General features: G+C 36.1%; 1 protein-coding gene and 2 pseudogenes across 1 annotated transcript; 2 read left to right on the top strand and 1 right to left on the bottom strand.

Annotated features, from left to right (window-relative positions):
* Positions 1–1,380: 1,380 nt before the first annotated feature.
* LOC100157727 (putative olfactory receptor 2B3) lies at positions 1,381–2,385 on the top strand. Its single transcript, XM_084970480.1, has one exon. It carries the CDS (start codon positions 1,381–1,383, stop codon positions 2,383–2,385), a length of 1,005 nt encoding a protein of 334 aa, XP_084826606.1.
* Positions 2,386–11,979: 9,594 nt separating this feature from the next.
* Positions 11,980–12,939, top strand: LOC110258622 (olfactory receptor 2B11-like; annotated as a pseudogene).
* Positions 12,940–24,188: 11,249 nt separating this feature from the next.
* LOC146401366 (olfactory receptor 2J3-like) lies at positions 24,189–25,119 on the bottom strand (annotated as a pseudogene).
* Between the last annotated feature and the right edge of the window lie 2,307 nt (positions 25,120–27,426).

Below are 27,426 nucleotides of genomic sequence, written 5' to 3'. Positions count from 1 at the left end.
AAGTATAATCAATGACCTTGCATTTAAACATGCAAAGTACACTGAAAAGTACAAAGTACTTTTCTTCAAAGTACACTGAAGAAATTTAGGTGCCCTTGGGCCATATACCTAAATAACTGATAACTTCCACTGACTGAAGAAAATCAATTTTATTTGATTTTTGGTTCTTGTTTTCCCTGATAACCACTGTTGTGCCCTCTTCTTGCGCTGTCTGGATATTTAGGTGGAATTGAGGATTTATATTACAAAGGAATAGCCTTTAAATCCTGGCTTTGAGTCTTGGCCTCAAGATTACTGAATATGCAAATTATTCTCATTGAGTCACAGTAGCCATAAAATGTAGATAATATCTATTTATCAGGGTTTTGGTGAGAATTAGAATTATTTCAGACACTGAGCAGTGTCTGTCACGTGTTAGCAAGCAACAATTAGATTAGTAGTTTTACAATTTTCAACAAGGTCTTTGGAGATGCAGAGAAATGTCCACCTGTGATCATCACTATAAACTACAAATAAAACCACATGGTATGTGGTTACTACAATGAATAATAAAGCATGTAGTACTCATGATAGCTCTTTTTGGGAATGGATGTTCACACATGTTATTTCTTTTTTTCTTTTCAGAGCCACACCTGCAGTACATAGAAGTTTCCAGGCTAGGGGTTGAATCGGAGCTGTAGCTGCCAGCCAAAACCACAGCCACAGCAACGTGGGTGTGAGCTGTGTCTGCAACCTACATCACAGCTCACAGCAACAACGGATCCTTAACCCATTGAGCAAGGTCAAGGATAGAACGCACATCCTCATGGGCCCCAGTCAGGTTCATAACCTACTGAGACACAACAGGAATTCCCGACACAGGAGGAAGAGACAACTCAAGATATCTTAAGAACATACTACTAAAACAAGCAGAATTTCCTTAGATCAACTTCAGATTTAGACGATATCCTTATAAAATCGATATTACTCAACATTTCTAGCTTGAATTAAAGTTTACTGGGTTAAAAGCAGTATTTATTATCAAATGATTATTAAGGTAAGTTAAAAGGTAAGAAAAGGGAGAAAGAGGAATTGAAATGTATTGAGAACTTATAAATGTCCATTTTTATGCATGTAAGTTTATATTTTTGGCATTTAAATGTAATGATTTACTGCATAAAGTCAAACCTAACTACTGCAAACAGAAGACCTACTTTCTAACGATGGGGTAATTATACTGTATTTCACAAGATCTATTTACCGACTATAAATTATATTTGCATTGCATCATTCATTATAATTGTTCTAAATCCAGTCCAGTTACAATAAGAGTATTCGATAATTTCTGACTGACAATTTTCCCGTTTTATGCTTTCAGGAATGAAAAGTTAGTGAGTCATCATGAATCGGGCAAATGAGAGCTCCTCAAAAGAATTTATACTACTTGGCTTCTCAGACAAGCCCTGGCTACAAACGCCCCTTTTGGTGCTCCTATTAGCATCATACGCAACCACCATCTTTGGCAATGTGTCCATCATGATGGTGTGCATTCTGGATCCCAAGCTTCACACTCCCATGTATTTCTTTTTCACAAACCTCTCCATATTAGATCTCTGTTACACCACGAGCACCGTCCCTCATATGTTGAAAAACATTTGTCAGAACAAAAAGACCATCAGTTATGGTGGCTGTGTGGCCCAGCTCATCATCTTCCTGGCTCTGGGTGCTACGGAGTGTCTCCTCCTGGCTGTTACGTCCTTTGACAGATATGTGGCCATTTGCAGACCCCTCCGCTACGTAGTCATCATGAACCCCTGGTTCTGCCTCAAGATGACAGCCTTCTCCTGGCTCACTGGCTTCAGCAACTCAGTGTTGCAGTCCTCCTTGACCCTTAACATGCCTCGCTGTGGTCATCAGGAAGTGGACCACTTTTTCTGTGAGGTTCCTGCCCTTCTCAAGTTGTCATGTGCTGACACAAAGCCTATTGTCTCCGAGCTCTTTTTCTTCAGTGTGTTAATTCTGCTAATTCCAGTGACATTGATCCTCATCTCCTATGGCTTCATAGCTCAAGCAGTATTGAGAATCAGGTCAGCCGAAGGACGGCGAAAAGCTTTTGGAACGTGTGGGTCTCACATGGTTGTGGTCTCTCTCTTTTTTGGAACAGGCATTTACATGTACCTACAACCACCTTCGTCCACTTCTAAGGACTGGGGAAAGATGGTTTCCCTTTTCTATGGGATATTCACACCCATGTTGAACCCTCTCATCTATAGCCTTAGAAATAAAGATATGAAAGAGGCCTTCAAGAGGCTGGAATTATTAACATTTTCTATAAGAAATGTGTTCCACTGTGACAACAATCTTCTGAGTATGTCCTTATCCTTGAAAATGATAATAGTGTTTTAATTGATTTTTCATTTTTTCAGGCTCTTATGATTGTATTGAATTCAGCCAAAACTTATAAAACTTGCTTCAGGAAGCAATGCTGAAGACATCTTTTCTTTTGCTAAAAAAAATTTATTATGATTTATTTACAGTGTTCTGTTAATTTCTGTTGTACACCAAAGTGACCCAGTAATACATATGTATACACTCTTTTTCTCACATTATCCTCCACCATATTCCTTTACAGGTGATTAGATATATAGTTCCCTGTGCTATACAGCAGGATCTCATTGCCTGTCCACTCCAAATGCAAGAGTTTTCATCTACTAACCCCAAATTCTCGGTCCATCCCACTCCCTCCCTCCCCCCAGCAAACACGAGTCTGTCCTACATGCCCATGATCTTTTCTGTTTTGTAGATGGATCACTTGTGCCATATTTTAGACTCCACATACACGTGATATGGTGTCTGTCTTTCTCTTTCTGACTTACTTCACTTAGTATGAGAGTGTCTAGTTCCATCCATGTTGCTGTAAATGGCATTATTTGGTCCTTTTATGGTTGAGTAATATTCCATTGTTTATATGTACCACATCTTCCTAATCCATTCATCCATTTAGGTTGTTTCCATGTCTTGACTATTGTGAATAGTGCTGTGATGAATATATGGGTGCATGTATGTTTTCCAATGAAATTTTTGTCTGGATACATGCCCAATACACAGAAATAGATTGCATTTCTATATACTAACAATGAAAGATCAGAAAGAGAAATTAGGGGAACAATCCCATTTACCATTGCACCAAAAAGAATAAAATACCTAGAAATAAGCCTTCCTAAAGAGACAAAAGACCCTTACTCTGAAAACTATAAGACACTGATGAAAGAAATCAAAGAAGACACAAATTGGTGGAAAAATATACCAGGCTCTTAGATCGGAAGACTCAATGTAGTCAAAGTGACAATACTGTCTGAGGCAATCTACAGATTCAAGGCAATCCCTATCATATTACCAATGACATTCTTTAGAACAGAACATTCTAAAATTTGTATGGAAAGATATCTTTTCTAAGTTAAAAGCTCCTTTGCTTTCCAGAAGTTTCCTCCATGTACTTTGTTCCTTTGTTCCTTGGTAAAATTTCTTCCTATCAATGTCAGACTGTCCAAGACACTTAGATGGTTTACCTTCCCACTTATGTACTATTTGTTGGAGAACCATTTTGTCTACCACCTTAGTTAGGAATTTCCCCATCTTTATGATTAAATGACCAGCGATCCCAAGCCAAAATTTTCCCATAATCACCCCAGTCCTCAGTCACTTTACATCCTCCCATCCCTTTATAATTCCATCATATACACCTTCCAGAACAGTTTCAAGTATGCAGTTTATGTCAAATCTATCTGGCTTTAAACTAGCTAAGTGTGTGTATCTCATACTAGAAATTTAAAATATCAATTGAGTTTTATTTCCAACTCTGTTTTCAATTCATCCCATCATTCTCCATGGATAGCATTTTCCCCTTTTCTTTCATTTTCCAATATTTATTTGTCCCAAATCCTTATTTGTTCCACGTTCTGCACCAACCAAACACATGTGATAGCCCATAAATGATGATGTTTTTTATAGAAATGTTCACTGGAATACTTTTTTCTAATATTTAACTGAATAAATTCATTCTTCTTTGGGGTAACCTCTAAATAAATATTTATTGATATTTTTAACACTAGATAGTACTAGACCAGAGGGAAAATAATCGCAGTTATTATACTGAAAAAAAAAATTTTTGTCCTTTTAGGGTCATACCCATGACATATGGAGGTTCCCAGGTTTGGGGTCATATCGGCCTATATCAGAGCTCCAGCAATACCAGCTCTGAGCCACTTCTGCAACCTACACCACAGCTCACTCAACACTCAATCCTTAACCCACCGAGCAAGGCTAAGGATTGAACCCAAGTCCTCATGGATATCAGTCAGGTTTGTTAACCACTGAGCCATGACAAGAACTCCTGAAAAAAATATTCTAATTCCCGGAGGAAATGACCCTTAAATTCAGACATTTAAATGATTAGTTGCAGTTAGTAATATAAGGACATAGATGGGACAACATTTTAGGCAACAGAGAAAGGGTTACAAAGCATTTTATAAATTACAAGTAATTTAAAATGGTTAAGAAAGAGAGTACAAGACACATATAAAAAGAGCCTGGAGATGATAACTGAAAAGTCTAGACTTTATCCACTAATGAAAGCAGAAATGTTAGAGTACAGAAAGTACCAGCACCAGTATAAAGTAACTAAAAACCTAAGTGCAGAATACAGCTCTTATATAATAATCATGTGTTTACTAAATGAGACATGTAATAAGCAGTAAGAGATTCAAGACACAAAAAACAAATGAATATCAATTATATCTCTAGTGTAAGTGCCTTTTTTAAATTTCCAAAGCTGTTTCTACCATTGCCATCTCTTTTTGAATATGATAGACATTTCAAACTCAACACCATCAAAAGCTAAACACCTGCTCACCCTTCACCACAAAGCTCTTTTCACTATTTTAACAAATGGATTCACCTTCTGTCTACATTTGCAAATCAGAAACCCTGAACCATATCTTATGCCATTCACTCCTTAGTTTTTTAAATCAAAACCATTTCCAAAACATATCAATCATTCCTCTTTTGTACCTCCCATCTCTCCATTCCTTTCTATCTTCACATTTCTGGTACCATCACGTTTTACCCATAAGCTTACCAAATTATTAACCTACCTATCATTATGCACTCCTGCCAACTCTTTGAAATACACTTTTTAAAAATATAGCCAGTGATCATTTCACTGCAAATACAATCATCCCATTCTCTTCACCTGTACTGAGATTATCAGTGGCATTCTATTGTTCACTAGTTAAAAACAAATACTCACTTACTAGCAATACAGCTCTCTTCTTTTTTTCTGGCCACATCCATGGCATGTGGAAGTTCTGGGGCCAGGGATGAAACCTATCCCACAGCAGCAACCCAAGCTGCTGCACTGAAAACGCTGGATCCTAAACCTGCTGTGCCACAAAGGAACTCCCACAGCTTGCTCGTCGCTCTCTCTGTCTTTTGCACTTACCACATTTCCTTAAAGCATAGAACCTTTGCACATACTGATCCTTCTACCTGGAATACTCTTCCCATCCATATTTACCTAATTACTAATGGCTCAGGCCTCATTAGAAAAAATTTTTGTGGTCTCTCTCTGATTCAGTGAAATACCCACAAATTTACTTGTTCATTATGTACCTCTCATTTGTGGCACTTCTACTTTTAAGTGATCATTTGATAAGTGCCTTTACCTCCTACTAGACTGTAAATTCATCAAAAAGTCTACAAACAGTAAGTGCTGGAGAGGGTATGGAGAAAAAGGAACCCTAGGACACTGTTGGTGGGAGTGTAAATTGGTGCAACCACTGTGGAAAACGGTATGGAGAGTCCTCAGAAAACTAAAACTAGAACTACCATTTGATCCAGCAATCCCACTCCTGGCCATCTATCCAGAGAAAACCACAATTCGCAAAGACACATGTACTCCGATGTTCACTGAAGCACTATTTTCAATAGCCAAGACATGGAAACAACCTAAATGTCCATCGACAGAGGAGTGGATCCAGAAGATGTGGTACATATACACAATGGAGTATTACTCAGCCATTCAAAGGAACGAAATACCGGCATTTGTAGCAACATGGATGGACCTAGAAATTATCATGCTAAGTGAAGTCAGCCATACAATGAGACACCAACATCAAATGCTTTCACTGACATGTGGAATCTGAAGAAAGGACAGACTGAACTTCTTTGCAGAACAGATGCTGACTCACAGACATTGAAAAACTTATGGTCTCCGGAGGAGACAGTTTGGGGGATGGGGGGATGTGCTTGGGCTGCGGGGTGGACATCCTGTGAAATTGGATTGTTATGATCATTATACAACTACAGATGTGATAAGTTCATTTGAGTAATTAAAAAAAGTAAAAAAAAAAAAAGAGCATGGAACAAAGTTTGGTTTTTCTCACCAAAACATTCACAGCACTTAGTTTTGGAGGCAGAAAATTAAAACATCAATTGTCAAAACTATGGATAATTTTAGCTAATATGCAAATTTTCATTTATTCTGTTAAAAGAATTTTCAGAGATGTGAAACTCTCTAGGGCTAGCAATGGTGGTCATATGAAATTCCATGGTGGGATATATACTTAAATTCTCAAAAGCTAAGGAAATTGTATTTCCCTGTAAAAATGAAAATCTAGTCATTGTCACATATAGTTATTAATAATCCTTTCTCTTTTAAAAGTTACATAAACACATTATTTATGTAATTATAAAGATAAGACATATAATAATATGAGACATATTTATGTAAGATAATAATATGAGACTTATATTTTAGAAAAAGCAAACAGTTTTATGGAAAAGAGTTCATCCTTAAATTTACTATATTTAAAGTTTACCACTGTTGGCATATTAGTTTATTCATCTTTTCTGTCAATGGAGGGTTATAATTTCTTTTTTATGTGCATTATATCTTGATAACGTACCTAGATTCTTTTTTATTTAAGGTTCTTTAAATTCTATAGTGCTTTACAATTTTCAAAAGTTTCACACACATGATTTCATAAAATCCCATAATAACCCATTTTTCCCCTACCCATATATTGCTCTCTCCTCCTTTGCTCTCCTCACTGGGAACTACTCATTTGTTCTCTACATCTGTGAGTCTGCTTCTTTTTTGTTATAGTCACAATTTGTTGTATTTTTTAGGTTCCACATGTAAGTGATATCACACAGTGTTTGTCTTTTTCTCTATGACTTACTTCCTTTAGTATAATGCCCTCCAAGTCCATCCATGTTGATGAAAATGGCTAAATTTCATTCTTTTCTGAATAGCATTCTATTGCACATATACATCACATCTTCTTTATCCATCCATCTACTGATGGGCACTTAGGTTGCTTAAATACCTTGGCAATTATAAATAATGCTGCTATGACTATTGTGTGCATATATCTTTTCAAATTAGTAGTTTTGGTTTTTTGATTATTTTTTTTTCAGATACATACCCAAGAGTGGAATTGCTAGGTCATATGATAGTTTTATTTTTAGTTTTTTTGAGAAATCTCCATATTACTTTTCACAGTGGCTGCAGCAATTTATATTCCCACCAATAGTAAATAAGGGTTCCCTTTTCTCCACATTCTTGCCAACATTTTATACCTGAATTCTTTAAAACACAGATTAAATAGCTGTCTTCAAGTGGAAACAAAATAGTGAGATTCTAAAAATTCATGCACTTGATGGATCAGAAAAGAAGAAAAAAATTCTTAGTTCCAGATAGTAATATATAAAATTGAAGACATTGTTTGAGAAAGAGAGGTGAATTAAAATGTAATATCTAGTGATTAGAATTTTTATTTAAGAACATTAAAAATGTACCTGCTATTGAACTTTGAGTGGATTAAAATACCTCCTAATATATGCTTTTACTTGGATAAATAGTTAAAGGAAAAAAGAATAAGGGAAAAGTGAAAAGAGAATAAGCCTATTTCACCAAAGGATTATAGTTCCAAGAAATCTACATATAGAAACATAAAGAGAGTCGTGTCTTTACAAATACTGTGGATGTGGCCACTGGAACTCAAAGCAGACTTAGATCAAATAGATTAGATGCTAAGTTTTAGAGAAAGTTATACTACCAAATAAAGATGACTCTTAAGCCTTGAGATTTAAAATAACCCTTGGACACCAATCTTCGTTAAGTAGGAAGGAAGTTGAAAAAGCAAACATATTCATTATTGCTCTTTTCAGATATAGACATTGAGGTTAACAGACCTACAAAAAAATAAAAACCAATAGTATGAAGAATAACTGGTATAAGGTAGCTGGGGACCTACTTCAACGAGTAGACCATGGGAATATTTCACAGCTCAGAGTTGGAACTCTTCACAACTGCTCATGGTTTTCAGAATTTCTGGATAACTTTGTCTTCTATGTATCTCTAAAGTTTTCTCTTTCCCAATGGGGGTTCTTTATTGGCCATCTTCTTCCAGTTCTACTGATTGAATTTTGGGGCATGTGGAGGACAGATAACTTGTCTATTTAATTCACAGGTTTATTAGCCAAGCAGAGACCCTGAACTTTGAACTGCGTCTTATTAATGGATGAAAAATGTGTATATGTCTCTTCTCAGAAGGAGACAGATGTATTTTCTGTGGAGGAAGAATAAATGAAATATTTTGTGACTAAAAGGCAGACAGTGGTAATCTTGAAGGCTGACCACAGATATTTGGTTTCTCATACCTTCTAGGAATAGGGTAGGATTAAATTTTCCCTCCTGTTGAACTAAGTCACGGTCTGTGACCAGCTTTGTTAATCAGTGTGAGTTAAAGTCACAGCCTTCAAGACTAGGATAGGGAACAGTTTCACATAATTTCATAGAGACAGAGAGAGTTAAACAAAATGAGAAGGCAGAAGAATATGTTTTAAATGAAAGAATGAGAAACAATCCCTGAAAAACTCCAATGAAACAGGGGTAAATAATTTACCAGATAAAAAGTTCAAGGCAATAGTAATAAAAATGTTAACTAAGCTAGGTAGGGGGTACAATATAAGAACACAGACTTTCACCAAAGAACTAGAAAATATAATAAAGAAATAGTCCGAGCTGAAGAATGCAGTAACTGAAATGAAGAATTCAGTTCACTAGGGGGAATTAACAACAGATTAAATGATACAGAAGAATATATAAGCAATCCAAAAAATAGAATAATAGAAATCAGCCAATCAGACATCAAAAACATTTTTTGTTGTTGTTGTTTTAAATAAGAATGGTTTAAGAGAATTCTGGGACAATGTCAAGCACACTACCATTCGCGATACAGGAATCCCAGAAAAAGAAGAGATAGAGAAAGGTGTCAAATGTATTTGATGAAATTAGGGGTGAAACCTCCCTGAACCTGAAGAAAGAAACAGATATTCAGGTACTGGAAGCACAGGGGTTTCCAAATACTGTAAGATATCACTCATATGTGGAATCTAAAAAACAAACAAAAAACAAAACAGAAATAAACTCACAGGTACAAACAAATTAGGGTTACCAGAGGGGAAGGGTTTGGGGGCATGGGTGAAACAGCTAAAAGGGGTCGTGATGGCAACTAGACTTGTGATGGTGATCACTTCCTAGTGTATACAGATGATGAATTACAATGTTGTACACCTGAAAGTTACGTAATTTTTTAAAAATAATAAATGAAAATCTGTTTTGCCACATATCATATTGCCCATTGTGCATTATTTCGCTAACATTTCAATCATTCTGTAGCCAAGTTTACTGAGACACTGAGAATAAGCACCAATCTCTTATTTCTCTATTACAAATAAATGTCATTACAGCAAATTTTTGTAATTTTTCAATGTTAATATTTGAAGCAATGGAGAAAGTTACGTGTAGTGGGCATTTGAAAATATTTATTGATTGAATAAATTAATGAAACTCTGTAAACTGATTTCTTCTTGATACAATTTTTTATTATTTAAATCATTTGTGCGGAGTTCCCGTCATGGCGCAGTGGTTACGAATCAGACTAGGAACCATGAGGTTGCAGATTCGATTCCTGCCCTTGTTCAGTGGGTTAAGGATCCAGCGTTGCTCTGAGCTGTGGTGTAGGTCGCAGACGCGACTCGAATCCCGCGTTGCTGTGGCTCTGGCGTAGGCCAGTGGCTACAGCTCCAATTAGACCCCTAGCCTGGGAACCTCCCATATGCCTTGGGAGCAGCCCAAGAAATGGCAAAAAGAGAAAAAAAAAAATCATTTGTGGAACTTTAACATAGTCAGTGTTAGGTCAATCTATACTATGCTAGGCTATTGGAGGAAAAATATTTGAAAACAAGAAACTTTTAGTTCCTTAAAAGTCATATTGGAAGGTGACTGCTCCTTCTTTCTCTATGTAAAATTAAAATTACTCAACATGTATTATATCAGGAAATAATATCCCAAGAAAAAGTATAAATAAAAGAAAATTGTATCTTGACACCAAAAATAATTGTCTCGAATTTTCCCTGAAATCCAAGTAAATAGTCTATGAAATTATTGAAGTAGGTTAGCTTTTCTGGGATTCTTTTAGTCCTGAGCTAATTTTCCACAACAGGAAAAATGCCAAAATTTATCATTTCATTGTACTGGGCAAGAAGGAACTTAGCAGTATTATACCCTCTAGGGAATGTCTAGTGTTTCTTGACAAGAATTTCCACTGAGGTTTATCATCTCAATGGAAAAAATGTCCCACAGCTCTATAAAGAGTAAGAACACTTCCTTAACAATTATTTTAGAATAAAATAGGTTTCCACATCTGAACATATTTAGGATCCTTCAAATCAAATGAATAATATTAAGGACTTATGATAAGAAGACACTGAACACAGAGAGAATATTCAATATTTACCTCCAACTAACATTTCATTCTGATGGAAAAAAAAAGATCAGTGTCAATTTTTGCAAGAAAGGGAAATACTACCATGGAATATCAACACTGATTTAAAGAAGGTATTGTATGTGAGTGGGAGCGATCTGTTCAGCTTAATCGACTTTACCATTTTGCACAACCTCATGCACTTTGTGATAAGAGTGATAAGAATAATTTGGGGAAATGAAAGGGAAGAAAACGCAATCTTTACAAGACTTCTTTTGGCAGAGATAAGTACAATGTTAATATTTGGATACAACCTACAGAAAAATTAATTAGAAGATACAGATGCATAAATCAACCTGGACACTGTACTCAATGAAAATAACTAACCCAACATAAAGTATTACACTTGCAAAAGGGTAGCCACACATTTTGGACTAATTAATCCTCATGGCACAGAAAGATTGTTGTGATCATTTCTGCTGTACAACAAAGTGACTCGCACATCCATTCCTTTTCAGATTCTTTTCTCATAAAGCTTATCACAGAATATTGGGTAGGCTTCCCTGTGCTATACAGCAGGTCTTCATTGACTGGGAATCATTTTAACCATGTGTTTTCTTCTATGACAAGTTTTATCTTTGCAAAAGTCATTTTATGATTTGAGATACAGGACTAAGGAAAAGCGCTCTCTCTTGCTGTTTCTATATGAAGCAGACCAATCCAGCTAGAGTTCTGAACTTACCTAAATAAACTCAGAAATTCAACCAGACAATAATAAGGTTTAGCAGACTAAGGATGAAAGAAATGAACACATGTGGTAAGTCAGCACGGGTGGGTTTGGGGAAACATTCTTCCATTTCATTATTTTCTCAAATATAAGAAAAACTGTGGTATCCCTTTACTTAATCATTATTCTATAAAAATTTTCTATATTACATTCTCTAGGTAAAATATAGAGATTTGTTAATCTTCTTTTAGATGTACCACAAAATAATAATTTGGGGCATTTTGATTCATGTTTTCATCTTGCAAGTATCAATTCACATCACTGGAGTTACATCACAGAGAAAATCCCTTCATAACTCACTTTATTTAACTGAATAAGTTGACCATCAAGAATATTTAATACTGAAATATACATCTTCATTTTGACTTAAGTCCATGAACAAGAGCAACGACAGTCATGAATGCAAGAAATGTAAGTACTCCAAAGGTTTTCATTCTCTTGGGCTTCTCTGACCATCCCTGGTTGGAAATGCCACTCTTCATAATAGTGCTTGCAGCTTACATCTGCACACTAGTAGGAAACATCTCAATTATAGTGGTATCCAGAGTAGATCCGAATCTTGACAGCCCTATGTACTTCTTCCTTTCCAACCTCTCCTTTCTGGACCTTTGTTTTACCACAACCACCATCCCTCAACTGCTGCTAAACCTCTGGGGCCCAGATAAGTCTATCAGCTACGGAGGCTGTGTGACTCAGTTTTATATGTTTCACTTTTGGGGGGCCACCGAATGCATCCTCTTAGCTGTGATGTCCTTGGATCGTTACATGGCCATCTGCAAGCCTTTGAGGTACCCAGTCATCATGCATCAGCAACTCTGTATCTTCCTAGTGGTCATGGCATGGCTAAGTGGTTTGGTCAACTCCTTGCTTCAGTCATCCCTCACCATCCAGCTGCCACTTTGTGGCAACAACAAGGTAGATGATTTCCTGTGTGAGGTCCCAGTGATGATCAAGATGTCATGTACTGATACCACATTCAATGTAGCTATGCTCTCCATTGTGGGAACATTCTATTCCCTCGTTCCCTTGTCACTTATTCTTGTCTCCTATGGGTTCATCATAGCTACAGTGCTCAGAATTCAGTCCTCAGAGGGAAAGAAGAAGGCCTTTAACACATGTAGTTCTCATATTATTGCTGTATCTCTCTTCTATGGGCCAGTAATTAGCATGTATGTGCAACCTTCTGCTGCTAACTCCCAGGATAGGAACAAACTCATGTCCCTATTCTACAGCTTGGTGACTCCTATGCTTAATCCTTTTATTTATACTTTGAGGAACAAAGACATGAAAGGGGCAATGATGAGGCTTCTTGTCTCATTGTAACATCAAAGAAGAGGATAAACATAGCTATTTTTGTACTTCATACTTTCCATATAGGACTTAGAAGAGCCTCTGTTCTAAATTACCTCTTGGTTTTGCCTGGTCTCAAAATTATCCCCAAAGACGTAACTTTTTACTATGTAGCTATCATAAGAAATAAAATAAATATATGGTACTAAATTTAAATTAAATTTATAAAAATATTAAAAATTCATATCTGTATAAATTGTGTCTTAACAAACATATTGAAAATTTTTCTTAAATAGATATTTTTAAAAATATCTCTATGTTACAAGTTTTCCCAAGTATAGGCACATTTGATGCACCTGGTCCTATTTGCTAGAAAGACTGTTTTTCAGCTTTGGTACACATCAGAATACTTATACTTTAAAAATCACAAACATGACTCCACTGCAGATATCTTGTATCAGAATTTTGAGAAATCATGTCCAGAAAACTATTTTTAAAAACTTCCTCGGTTAACATCAATTTAAACGTACAATTTGTGAGGACCATCACAGGAAAATATTTTTGAGATATTCTTTAGAGACAAAAGTCAGACAGGATCTGACATATGGGAAAAGGTATAGCCCATTTACCCACTCACCCCCCCCAAAAAAAATAGAAGATAGTTTGTTGAATATGTGAAGAATCTCAGATGCTCCAAGCTTTTAAGAAAAATTGTAAACCCACAGGCAGAGAATTTAAAATCACGACTCCTAGCAAATGCTAAGGCAAATGCAAAAAGACCAAGCTGAATATCTAGAAGATACGCTTCCTAATAATTAAATGTTCTATTAAATTCAGCTACGTACTTTGATCAGTAGTATCATTTATGTGCAATAAAATTTTCAAAATTGGTTTCCTAAAACTAAATTATACAACAAAGAAATTGATAATTGAATTGTTACTATTGATAACTGAATTATCAGTCTGAGTAAGCAAATATCTTAGAATACCTTAAAGCGAACCAAAAGCAAAAAGAAGAAACTGCAAAAAAATATGTAAGAAAATATACGATTTAGAGAAAAAACACATAAAACTAAATACAAACAATAGGACTGGTAGTGGATTCAAGCAGTAGATGGAAGAGAAATAATTAAGTAAATATTAGGGGAAATGCTTGGGAGTGAGATGTTCCAGCCATACATTAGGCACCCCAGTCCTGAAATCTGACAATGGGAAGATAAACCCCCTTAGCTGGTTTGGAAAACAGTGGGGCTTACAGGAGGGCTGTAAGAAACCAAGACTTCACTCTTAAAGAGAGAGCAGTCTTCCTGTCAAAATGCAGAGGCTGCAGACAGAAAACTGCCTGGGTGTTTTGTCTACAAAACACCTTGGGAGGAGCAAAACTAGCTCCAGGGAGGAAACCACTTTCAGGATGGGAGTGAAAGCAGCTCAGTGGCATGGCACAACCACTCCAGCTCCAATCCAGCCTCCATGGATACTGGAAAAAGAGTGAAACCAGCACAGAAGAGCAGCCCCAAGCCCTCAGGCTCTGGCAAGGACCCATCACAACAATCCAAAGTATCCAAGGTGGAGATAACCATCACACCCAGGAGAAACCCAGCTCAGTTGGGGCTCCTCTTCCAGCCCCCTGGGCCCCAAACCTACCCCCAGTAGGATGGTAACAGCCAGTGAGAATAGGAGAAACGCTGATTCCCACTTGGCTCTCACTCTAGCCCTTCCAACTCCAGCCATACCTCACACCAAGGTGGCAGCTGCCAGCACACACCAGGAGAAGATGTAGCCCATGCTCACCTCAGATCCAGCTCTCCCACCAAAGCCACTGGGCACATGCAGAATTCACAGGGATGCCTCAAGACTGGGATAGGAATCTGTTTCACCTAATTTTCATAAAGACAGAAAAAGTTAAACAAAATTAGACGATAAAGGAATGTGTTCCAAAGAACAAGAAAAAAATCTGAAAAAAAAAGTGAGTGAAACAGACAAATGTGAACAAATTAAAGTTCAACAAAGAAATCAAAACTATTTTTAAAAACCCTAATTTATGAGAACAATGACAGCTCTGAAGAATTCAGTAAACAACTTCAAAAACACACTCAACCAAACAAATGAGAGAATTGGTGAATTATAAGACTTATTTAAAATCATACTGTCAGGAGAGCAAAAAGAAAAAAATTAAAAAGAAAGAGAAAATCTATGTGAATTATGGAATACCATTAAAAGATACTATCTATGAATTACTGGAGTCCCAGAAGGAATAGGAGGGAGAAAGTAGCATAAAGTTTATTCAACAATTGTAAAGATATACTCAACCAACATCAGAGCACTTAAATATATTAAACAAACACAGAACAAAAGAGTAAAATAGACAACAATGTAACAAGAGTAGGGGACTTTAATACCTCACTTAGATCAAGAATGGAACTATCATTAAAACAAATCAATGAGGACACAGGATTGGAAATATACTTTAATCCAAATGAACCTAACAAACATATATAGAACATTCCATCCAACAACAGTAGCACAAACATTCTTATCTCGTGTACACAGAACATTTTCCAAGATAGATTGGTCATATGTTAAGTTACAAAAGAAGACTTAGCAAATGTAAGAGGATTGGATTCACAGAAAGCATCTTTTCTGACCACAATGGTATATGAAACTAGATATCAATGACAGCATGAAAACTGGAAAATTTATAAGCATGTGGAAACTAAACAACACACACCCAAACATCCACAGGTCAAAAAAATAAAATGGAAAATCAAAAAAATATTTTAATACAAATGAAAACAGAAATACAAAATACCAGAGTTCCCATTGTGGCACAGAGGAAACAAATCCTACTAGTAACCATGAGCTTATGGGTTCAATCCCACTGATCTCGCTCAGTGGGTTAAGGATCCAGTGTTGCTGTGAGCTGTGGTGTAGGTCAAAGACACAGCCGGCATCCTACATTGCTGTGGCTGTAGTATTGCTGTGGCTACAGCTCCGATTCGACCCCTGACCTGGGAACCTCCATATGCTATAGGCTCGGCCCTAAAAAGCAAAAAGAAAAAGAAATACAAAATACCAAAACTTACAGGATGCAGCAAAAGCAGTTCTACTTTCCAGTCTATTTTATTGATAGTTATTCAACGTTTAGTTGTAATTTTGGTATTTTCATGAGAGGAGGTGAGTTTAAGTCTTTCTACTCTGCCATCTTGTCCCAATCTCCAGCAAAAGCAGTTCTAATAGGTAAGTTTATAAGGATAAAATGAAAGAGAAAGATCACAAACCACCAACATACCTTTACCACAAGTAACTAGGAAAAGAGAAACAAATTAAGCACAGATTTAGAAAGAAGAAAATCATAATGATCAGAGTAGAAATAAACAATAGAGATACCATAAAAGCAAAAAAAAAAAAAAAAATACCAACAAGACAAAGAGTTGGTTTTTTGAAAAGAAAAACAAAACTGACAAGCTTTAGCAAGAGTAACTGAGAAAAAGAGAGAGTGCAGAATTATTCACAATAGTTAAGACATGGAAACAAACTAAGCATCCATCAAAAGAGGAATGTATAAAGAATATTACTTACATAATATGCAATTATATATAGTTATATATAATTTATTGTTACATAACATTATATATATATATAATGAAATATAATTCAGCCTTGAAAAAGAAGGAAATCTTGCCTTTTACAAAAACATGGATAGACCTTGAGAGTATTATGCTAGGCGACATAAAGCAGAAAGAGAAAGACAAGTATTATATGTCCTCACTTTGATGTGAAATCAAAAAAACCTCAGAGAAATAATAAGTAAAATGGTAGCTGCTAGGGACTGGGGTTGGGAGAAACAGAAAATGTCAGTCAAAGAGTATAACTATCAGCTTTAAAATTATAAATTAGTATCTGCGATCAAGACGACAGAGGAGTAGGACATGGAGCACACTTTCTCCCACAAACGACATTAAAAAAAATCTACATGCACAATGATTAGCACAGAACATTTACTGAACACTGGCAGAAGACTTCAGACTTCCAAAAAGGTCAACCTCCACATAACTAAGTAGAACAAAAGGGGAAAAGAGAGAGAGAAGGAGGAGGTGGAGAAGGAGAAGAAGAAGAAGAGGAAGAAGAGGAGGGAGGGGGAGGGGAATGGGAGGGCAGATGGGGAGGATAGGGGAGAGGGAGGAAGAGAAGGGGAAGAGGAAGAGAAGAGAAGAGAAAAAAAGGAATCAGGAAGAACAAACAAAACCTAAAGTCAGCAGAAGGAAGGAAATCATAAAGATCACACACACACACACACACACACACACACACACACGCACACACACAAATAAGAAAAATCAATTAGGGAGTTCCCATCGTGGCTCAGCAGAAATGAATCTAACTAGTATCCATGAGCACAGCTTTTATCTCTGGCCTTGCTCAGGGGTCAAGGATCCAGTGTTGCCATGAGCTGTGGTGTAGGTGGAAGATGCAGCTTGGATCTGGTGTTGCTGTGACTGTGGTGTAGGCCAGCGGCTGCAGCTCCAATTTGATCCGTAGCCTGAGAACCTCCATATGCCGTGGTTACAGCCCTAAAAAGACAAAAACAAAATAAAAAAGAACTAAAACACAACACTAAAGATAGTCATCAATCCATAAGATAAGAGAATAAAAGAAGGGAAGAAAAAAAACCAACAAAAACAAATCCTAAATTATTAACAAAATGGCAAAAAGAACACAGATGTCAATAATTACCTTAACTGTAAATGGAATAAATGCTCTAACCAAATGATGTAGCCTGGCTGAATGGATACAAAAACAAGGCCCAAATATATGCTGGTCTATAAAGAAGATATAGTATATGCATATACAGTGTAATATTATTCAGCCATGAAAAAGAATGAAATAATGCTGTTTACAGCAACATGGATGACCCTAGAGATTATCATACTAAGTGAAGTTAGACAGTGAAAAACAAACATCATATGATATCACTTATAAGTGGAATCTTAAAAGAAAAAAAGATACTGCAGAAACACTCACAGACTTTGAAAACAAACTTATAGTTACCAAAGGGAACATGTGGGGGGAGGGATGGACTGGGGATTTGGGATTTGCATATGCACACTGGGATATATGCAATGATTGGCCAACAGGGACCTCCTGAATAGCAGAGGGAACTCACCCAATATTCTGTGATGATCTTTATGGGAAAAGAAACTGAAAAAGAATGAATGTGTGTATATGTATAACTGAATCACTTTGTTGTACAGTGGGAATTATCACAACACTGTAATTCAACTCTACTTCAATAAAATTTTTAAAAAAGAAAAAGAAAGTGCAGAAGACCTAAATAGATATTTCTCCAAAGAAGATATATGGATGGCCAGTAGGTACATAAAAAGATGCTCAACATCACTAATTATTAGCAAAATGCAAATCAAAACTATAATGAGGTACTACCTCACACTGGTCAGAATGGCCATCATTAATATGTCTACAAATAACAAATGCTGGAGAGGGTATGGAGAAAGGGGAACTCTCCTACACTGTTAGGGGGAATGTAAATTGGTACAACCACTATGGAAAACAGTATGTAGGTTTCTAGGAAAATTAAATCTAGAACTACCAAATGATCCAGAAATTCCACTACTGGGCTTATATGCATACATAACCATAATTCAAAAAGAAGCATCTACCCCCATGTTCTTTGCAGCACTATTCATAATACCCAAGACATGGAAAAAACCTAAATGTCCATCACCAGATGAATGGATTGATATGGTACCTATATATAATGAAAATCTACTCAGCCATAAAAAAGAACAAAATAATGCCACTCACAGCAACATGGATATAACTAGAGAATATCATACTAAGTGAAATAAGTCAGAACAAGAACGACAAACACCAGATGATATCACTGACATATAGAACCTAAAATAGGGCACAAGTGAACCTAACTACAAAACAGAAACAGACTCACAGACATGGAGAACACTCTTGCGGTTGCCAAGGGAGAGAAGGGAGAGCGTGGGATGGACTGGGAGTTTGGGGTTAGTAGATGCAAACTATTACATTTAGAATGTATAGACAATAAGGTTGTACTGCATAGTTTATCCAATCTACTGAGATAGACCATAATGGAAAATAATATTAAAAAATGAATGTGTATGTATATATATATACACACATACGTATATGTATGACTGGGTCACTTTGCTATACAGCAGAAATGTGCATAACATTGTAAATCAACTATACTTCAATTAAAAACAATAATAATAAAATAAAATGAATAAATTTGGGGTATCTAATTTACACCTGGTGACATAATTAACAATACTGTATTATATACTTGAAAGTTGATAGGAGAATAGATCTTAAATGCTCTTACTACAAAAAAAAAGTATAATAAGTAAGGGAATAGATGGGTTAATGACCATGGTTGTGGTAAACATTTGCAGTATATACATGTATAAATCACCACATTGTACACCTTGAACTTACTTATGTTGTACATCAATATATCAACAAAACTTAAGCAAAAAATTAAAATATCAATAAGTAAAACTCAATATCAAATAAATAAAGGAAAACAGAATTTACCTAATTTCAACAGTCTCTCCACAAGGTTCTCATGAATACCAAATGAAACACAGTAACTTTATAGTTGAGAATCCTGGCCCACACCATGTTATCCAAGTGTTCAAAATTCATATCACCAATAATAGAAAAATAAATGTCAGTTTTTTTTTAACAAGATGCACTCGAGAAGTTCTCATCGTGGCTCAGTGGATAATGAACCCAACTAGTATCCATGAGGATGCGGGTTCAATCCCTGGCCTCACTCAGAGGGTTAAGGATCTGGCCTTGCCATGAGCTGTGGTATAGATTACAGACCCAGCTTGGATCTCACGTTGCTGTGGCTCTGGAGTAGGCCAGCATCTGCAGCTCAGATTTGACCCCTAGCCTGGGAACTTCCATATGCTGCATGCAAGTGCCGCCCTAAAAAGCCAAAAAAAAAAAAAGATGCACTCAAGCGGACACAATATCACTGCTGTGGGTATTACTGTCAAAAATGAACATTCTCATTCTGCATAAACACTAGTCAAATCTAAATTGAACAGTATTGTATGATGCAAATGATCTGTATTCTTCAAAAATATTAAGCTCACTAAAGGCAAAGAAAAACTGAAAAATGGTTCCAGATTAAAGCACAAGAAATATAACACTTAAATTCAATTTGAAATCCTGGATGTGATCTTTAATTTAGAAAATACTCTCAGGAACACTTAGGACTAGGTTGCATTATATTCTGTAATATTTCAGAAAAATATTGAAATGCACATTAATATTACATTATTATAGACAGAATATCAAAGCACTCATAGTAAAATACTAACATTGTGAAATCTGATGAAAATCTATAGGAAATCTATACTATCTTTTTTTATTTAAGTTTTATTGTACTGAATTATAAATAGAATATGGCAAATTTGTACTTGAAAATTTATTATGCTTGATACTACTTGCTGTTGTCATAGCATGTGATAACCAGTGGCCTTTCAGCTTCACATTTGTAAAAAGAGATACAATATGTGACACTGAGGCCAATAAAAAAGCAGAGGATGAGTGTATCTGGGCTGGAAGCCAGAGCTAGTTTCTGTGATTATCCAATGACATATTTGTGCCAATCATTTTGCACTGCTGAGATAGACTCAGAAGCTACAATTGAGCATGTGTTTAGGGAATGTGCTGCACAGGAACAGGTGCGAGATGAAGTGGACAGAGATTGGGAGACACTGTCCAGATAGGGAGTAGAAATTTCCTGGTATAAAAAAAGTAGGTGGTCCTTCAGTGCATTTAGCCTCCATTCTTAGCTGAGAAAAGGCTGGATTCATTGTTAGCTCTTCAGTAAAGTTGTCTGTGACCCAAATTAATGTGTGCCGTGTGATTGTCAATTTACCTAATATTGGCTTTAATTTTAGGGTTGGCAATGGTAGGGTCTCAGACCTTCTAGTTTACCTTCGGTGCATTGGCCATAAGAAAGGAACTCAGGGAGTTCCTGTTGTGGCACAGGGGAAACAAATCCAACTAGTGTCCATGAGGATGGGGGTTTGGTCCCTGGCCTCACTCAGTGGGTCAGGGATCAGGCGTTGCTGTGAGCTGTGATGTAGATCGCAGACACAGCTCAGATCCCATGTTGCTGTGGCTGTGGCTGTGGCTGTGGCTGGCAGCTGCAGCTCTGATTCAATCCCTAGTCTGGGAACTTGCATATGCCATGAGTCAGCCCTAAAAAATACCAAAAAAAAGGGGGGGGGACTTCAGGCAAATCTACTGTCATTACTTGATTTGTTATATACAAGTTATTTAAGCTTAGGTAAGTCATACATCTTCTTCCCTTCAGTTTTCTTATCTACAAAGTGAGAAAAAACATACCTATACCATGCCTGTGATAAAATTGCAAAAGGTTCATATAAATAGTTTGAAAATATAAACAATAAAAAACAATATCATCTTGTTCATCTTTAGCGGAATTTTTGAAACATCTTTATTTTAAATTATAAATTAAATAGAATATATAATAATATGGCTAGGATTAAGAATCATATATGCTAAAATTATGCATTCCAAGAAAAATAGTCTACACATAGAAAAATATATTTATATGTTTTGCAAGCAGAAAGGGAAGAAAATAGATGGAAAATTTCAAAGTTTTTTTGTTAGATAGTATCACAAGAGGTGTCCCAGGAGTTCCCGTCGTGGCGCAGTGGTTAACGAATCCGACTAGGAACCATGAGGTTGCGGGTTCGGTCCCTGCCCTTGCTCAGTGGGTTAACGATCCGGCGTTGCCGTGAGCTGTGGTGTAGGTTGCAGACACGGCTCGGATCCTGCGTTGCTGTGGCTCTGGTGTAGGCCGGTGGCTACAGCTCCGATTCGACCCCTAGCCTGGGAACCTCCATATGCCGCAGGAGCGGCCCAAGAAATAGCAACAACAACAACAAAAGACAAAAAAAAAAAAAAAAAAAAAAAAAAAAAAAAAAAAAAAAAAAAAAAAAAAAAAAAAAGAGGTGTCCCAACCAATAAGATTTCGATAAGTATAAGATGGTTCAAAGAACTAAGCTATGTTTTTTAAGTTTCTAAAAGTTTTTTGCTCCATGATGATCTATTCTACATGACCCCATTATTTATTAAAAGTTCTTTTATATACATGCTTCTTGTTCTTCATTTTTTGAACAGTAGGTTAAGGACAAATTAATATATACCATATTATTTTTTATACCTAGTTGGAGATAAAGAATCACAGACAACAAAGAAGACAAATATACCGGAATCAATGTAATTGCAAACCACACAAAAAATTGAGGGGAAGTTTGGGGATATGTTGTGCATTTTGAAAATTTAGGGAATAGGATTTGAATCAATCATATCCAAACTTTAGAGGCCCCCAAAACTATAACTGACATTTGAGTTACATAAAAATTCAGGTGTTGCCAATATTTTACTTTACATTGAATTGTCCTTTAGCCTTATTCCACTTTAGCTCAATATGGGTGCCATTTTAAATGTTATATTCATAGTACACTTATTTGAGTGGGAATGGTGACAATAATATAGGTAACAAAACTGTTACTTTAATTAAAAAAATTATTTATGGAGTTCTTGCTGTGGCATGGTAAGTTAAGGACTCAGGGTCACCGCAGCGGTGGCATTGGTCGCAGGTGCAACTCGGATTTGGTCTCTGGCCAGGGAACTTCCAAATGCCATGTCTACATTCAAAGAAAACATTTTTTATTTATTTGAAAAAATATGTAAATTGATTTTCATAACAAACTTTCTAACCACAGATATTCAAATCAGATCAAGATTAAAAATTAAAAAGCTAACATTTTCATATAGTTATCACAAAATTTTTCCAATACATTTTCTTTTTCTTTTCTTTTCTTTTTTTTTTTTTGTCTTTTTGCCTTTTCTTGAGCCCCTCCTGTGGCATATGGAGGTTCCCAGGCTAGGGGTCTAATCAGAGCTGTAGCCACCAGCCTATGCCAGAGCCACAGCAACTCGGGATCCGAGCCGCATCTGCGACCTACACCACAGCTCATGGCCACACCAGGTCCTTAACCCACTGAGCAAGGGCAGGGATTGAGCCCGCAACCTCATGGTTCCTAGTCGCATTTGTTAACCACTGCACCACGACGGGAACTCCTCCAATACATTTTCAAGTTATTCTTTCAAGTACCTAACAGATGTATCAACTCATTTTTTCAGAGCCTAGTACTAATTCTGCCTCACATATTCCGTATTTCTTCTTAAGCTATGCAGTCATTCTAAGCACTTAAGTCATCTAACAACACCTAGCCTATGATGACCATTACTTTACGAGCTACACATCTACAGCTTTACAGCTTATTTCCACCTCCTTTACACATCTCACTACCTTGGGGAACAAAGAGAAATATGAGATGCTTACTTCTGCTGCATTATTTCAGAGGCCTTCTTGCTACAACTCATAGACGTTATTTTCTTACTATGATAATGGGATATTAAAGAACACAGACCAGGAGTTCCTGTCATGGCTCAGCGGAAACAAATGTCACTAGCATCCATGAGGACGTAGGTTTGATCCCTGGCCTCGCTCAGTGGGTTAAGGATCTGGCATTGCTGTGGCTGTGGTGTAGGCTGGCAACTGCAGCTCCAATTTAACCCCTCACCTGGGAACCTCCATATGCCATGGGTGCAGCCCTTAAAAAAGATTAAAAAAAAAAAAAAGAATACAGACCAAACTTCCTGTCAGTAGTAACTAGTATTCAAAATAGAATAATAGTGTTGGAGAAAATATCTAAAGTATTTCACTATGTCTTTTGTTAAACCAAAGACAAAAGTCAAATGTTATGATAAATTCTGCCTACAAGGCAAGAAATTAAAAGACATGTTCTAGGGTTTTTTAAATTAAGAATATCATCTTTCCATAGGAAATTAACCTGAATTTTATCAATTTTTACAACAAATTTTGTGTTGCATTTTCAATTAAGAAAAAGATATTTTGATTAGGTTTGTGCACTGAAAAAATTAACATTGACATTTTATCTTGATTTTACATGGCTATTTTCTCCACTAGAGAGTGATTAGTATTTAGGCAGATTGCATTTAATTCATATCCACTACCACAAACTCCATGACCTGTGACAGTATATTCTCAATAAATACTAAGAGAGTGAGGAAATGGGAGTGGTTGATGAATAGATGGCAGGATGAACCACTCACTGGTGAAGAGATGCTCCATTATTCTATTAATGTCACAGATACACAGGCTCACCTCACCCCATTAATCTTTTTACTGCCCCTCTTACATCTTTGTTTCTCAAGGTGTAGATTAAAGGGTTGAGGCTAGGTGTGACAACAGTATAAAAAAGGGCAATGAACTTTCCTTGGTCTTGAGAACTTCCAGATGATGGCAGGAGATATATGCACATGGCTGGAATGAAAAACAGGGATACAACCATAAGATGAGATCCACATGTCCCAAAGACTTTCTGAAGTCCAGCTGTTGACTGCATCCTCAGCACAGCACGGGCAATGGCACCATAAGAGCTGAGAATGAGGATGAGCGGTATGAGAACAAAAATGGAGCTTGTGATCATGAGGGTCAGCTCATTAGCATGAGTATCAATGCATGACAGTCTAAGCAGTGCTGGAACTTCACAGAAGAAATGATCCACCTGACGATGTCCACACAGGGGTACCCAAAAGGTAAGGAAGGAATGAAGTGCTGAGTTGGTAAAGCCACTTGCCCAAGAAGCCACAGCCAACAGATGGCAGAAACGAGGGTGCATGAGGACAGTGTAATGCAAGGGTCTACATACAGCTGCATAACGGTCATAGGACATCACCACCAGTAGCACACATTCTGTGGATCCCAGTGCAAGGACAAAATAAAGTTGAATCATGCAACCATTGTAAGAAATGTTTTTTTCTGGGCCCCAGAGGTTGATCAGCAACTGAGGGATGGAGCTGGTGGTATAGCAGAGATCCAGAAAAGAGAGGTTTGAGAGGAAGAAATACATGGGTGTGTGTAGATGGGCATCTACGTATGACAAGATGATGATGAACAGGTTGCCTATCAATGTCATCAAGTAGAACATCAAGATAACCACAAAGAGTATTACTTCCAGATGAGGCCAATTAGAAAAACCCAGTAGAACAAAGTAGCCTTCCAAAGTTGCATTGATTTTTTCCATCATCATTCATTTCTTATTACCTGAGAAGAGAATCACATACACACCCCAAAAAGTAAGGAAATAGTCTACAAACCACAGGAAAACATGAAAAAGAAACACGATCCAGTTTGAAAGGCCTACCACTGTTCAATTCTAAGACAATTTGGCCACTAAGTGAAACTGTGATGGTAATAAATGAAAAAAAAAAAAGAATCCACAAACTAATACCAATAAATTTAAAAAGACTAAATAAATAGTAGGGAAGATAAAGCTATTTCTATCACCAAGATCCTAAATGATAAATAGAGAAGTAAGAGAAGAGTTAGAAAAACACAAATGAATGCTAAAAACTAGTGAAGAAAGACATGATGAGTAATTTACATTGTCTAAAATATCCTCCACCAAATTATTTGTTAATTACAAAATGAAAAGTGGTAGATTTTACAACAGAAAACCTGATGGACATCACCACAGCCCAGTAATCAATGTTAATGTCACCAATGTTGAAACAAACCAACATCATGTGACTATTGATACAGGGTGTTGAACACAATATAAAATCACTTCAGTCATATTACTGCCAAAAATGCACAGCCTGATTTTAATAATGAAGAAGCATGAGACAAGCTTACACTGAGATGAGGTGGATAAAATAGTCGGCCTACACTCTTCAAAAACATCAAAGTCAATGAAGAATTCAAAATGAAGATAGATGATAGATAGATAATAGACACATAGATGATAGATAGATGGATGGATAGATAGAGAGAGAGAGAGATAGGGAAATGAGAGAGAGGATGGGTAATAGAATAAATCTTTTTCAGGCAGAATATAAACTATTGCTTAATCTGATTAAAAGGTTAATAGTATATAATAATATAAACTACTGCTTAATCTGATTAAAAGGTTAATAGTTCTTTATACCACTTTTTCAAAACTTTTCTGTAAATGTGATATTTAACCAGAATATAAAGTTGCAAAAATTATACATAAATTTTTTCCCATATATGTGTGACTGAGTTCCCATGCTGTACAGTGGGGAAAAAAAAGTGTGTTGGGGGAAATAACAATTTAAAAAAAAGTTACAAAAAGTAAATATAATTTTTTTAATTTTTATATTTCCTCCAGATATTTGTCCTATAGAGAAAAAAAATTGTATTGGGGAAATAGCAATAAAAAAATTGAAAAAAAGAAAAATAACTTCTTAACTATTGAGTTCTTCTCATTCATCCAAGGGTGACATCTGGGTAAACAGTAACTTAAAAATTTCCTAGCAGACCTAAAGAAGAAAATTTCCACGAAACAAATAATCTTTTTTTAACAAATAGCTTTAGTTTTCTTTTCATCATTTTTACACAATTTCCATTTATGTGATTATAGAAAACAGAATAACTGTAATCCCAATAATCTTATATATAAATTACAATGAACAATATCAAATCTACTTATTATTTCAAGGTGTTTATATGGGGTGAAAAATATTGAGCTTCAATTAAATTTTCTTATAGAAAAACTTGTTCTTCCTATTTGTTTACTTGCACTCACAGTTTATTTCTAAACTGAAAACTAACTAGAGATACCAAAAAAAAAAAAGACACAGGGACACATGCACATCAACTTATTATTCATGATACAAACAAAGCCGAAGGTCTTAATTCACATGAATAGATCTGTGAAAATAGACAAGGAGATAGTGATTAAATGCCTAAAAAGACATGTGAATATAACTGATTTGAAAAGAGAAATTTTTAGCAAAAAGAAGATATAGCTTCATTGAGAGAGCAAAGAAGCAAGGCAGGATGAGAAATTGAGTAAACTGACTACTAGTGTTTAAAGTTGAAAGTGTATATACGTATATCACAGGGCTGAGAAACTGGAACATAGGACCTCAAGAAGGTTTCTACATTATTTCTTTTTATTTAGGACAATAACTGAAACCATATTTAAATTCTAAATGTCTACATATAGTTTTATTCTCCAACTTAGAGAATTCTGAATATTTATGGAAACCATTAAATGACTTTATCATCTAATATATTTTGCCTTTTTAGGCATTCAACAGACCTTCTATTAGTGAGGTATTATTTCATTGCATTTTTATTTTTTAAAAAATTCCGCAGCCAACAGAAGACTCAGGGTCTAATTCTTCAGATTGTGGTAAAGATCCTGAGGATCCTAATATATAATATCCACTTCCCATCAGTTATTTAAAACTCTTTTTACAAGGAGAATCAGTAACAACCAAGTCTACGTTACGCAGCTGCCCTATGTGCATAATCTGAGCATGCACCTCTCTTCTGAAGGCTCATTTACAAGACCTTCTGCTCAGGGCTAAGCA

The sequence above is a fragment of the Sus scrofa genome, chromosome 7 (assembly GCF_054392235.1).
Source record: "Sus scrofa isolate SSC_HxYL_T2T_F1_AM1 chromosome 7, Sscrofa_HxYL_maternal_Yorkshire_Landrace_v2.0, whole genome shotgun sequence".
Classification (NCBI taxonomy): Eukaryota; Metazoa; Chordata; class Mammalia; order Artiodactyla; family Suidae; genus Sus; species Sus scrofa.
This window is presented reverse-complemented; position numbering and strand designations above follow the sequence as displayed.

Excerpts from the sequence above, each read along its gene's own strand:
- LOC100157727 (XM_084970480.1), top strand. The coding sequence starts at position 1,381 with ATGAATCGGGCAAATGAGAGCTCCTCAAAAGAATTTATACTACTTGGC.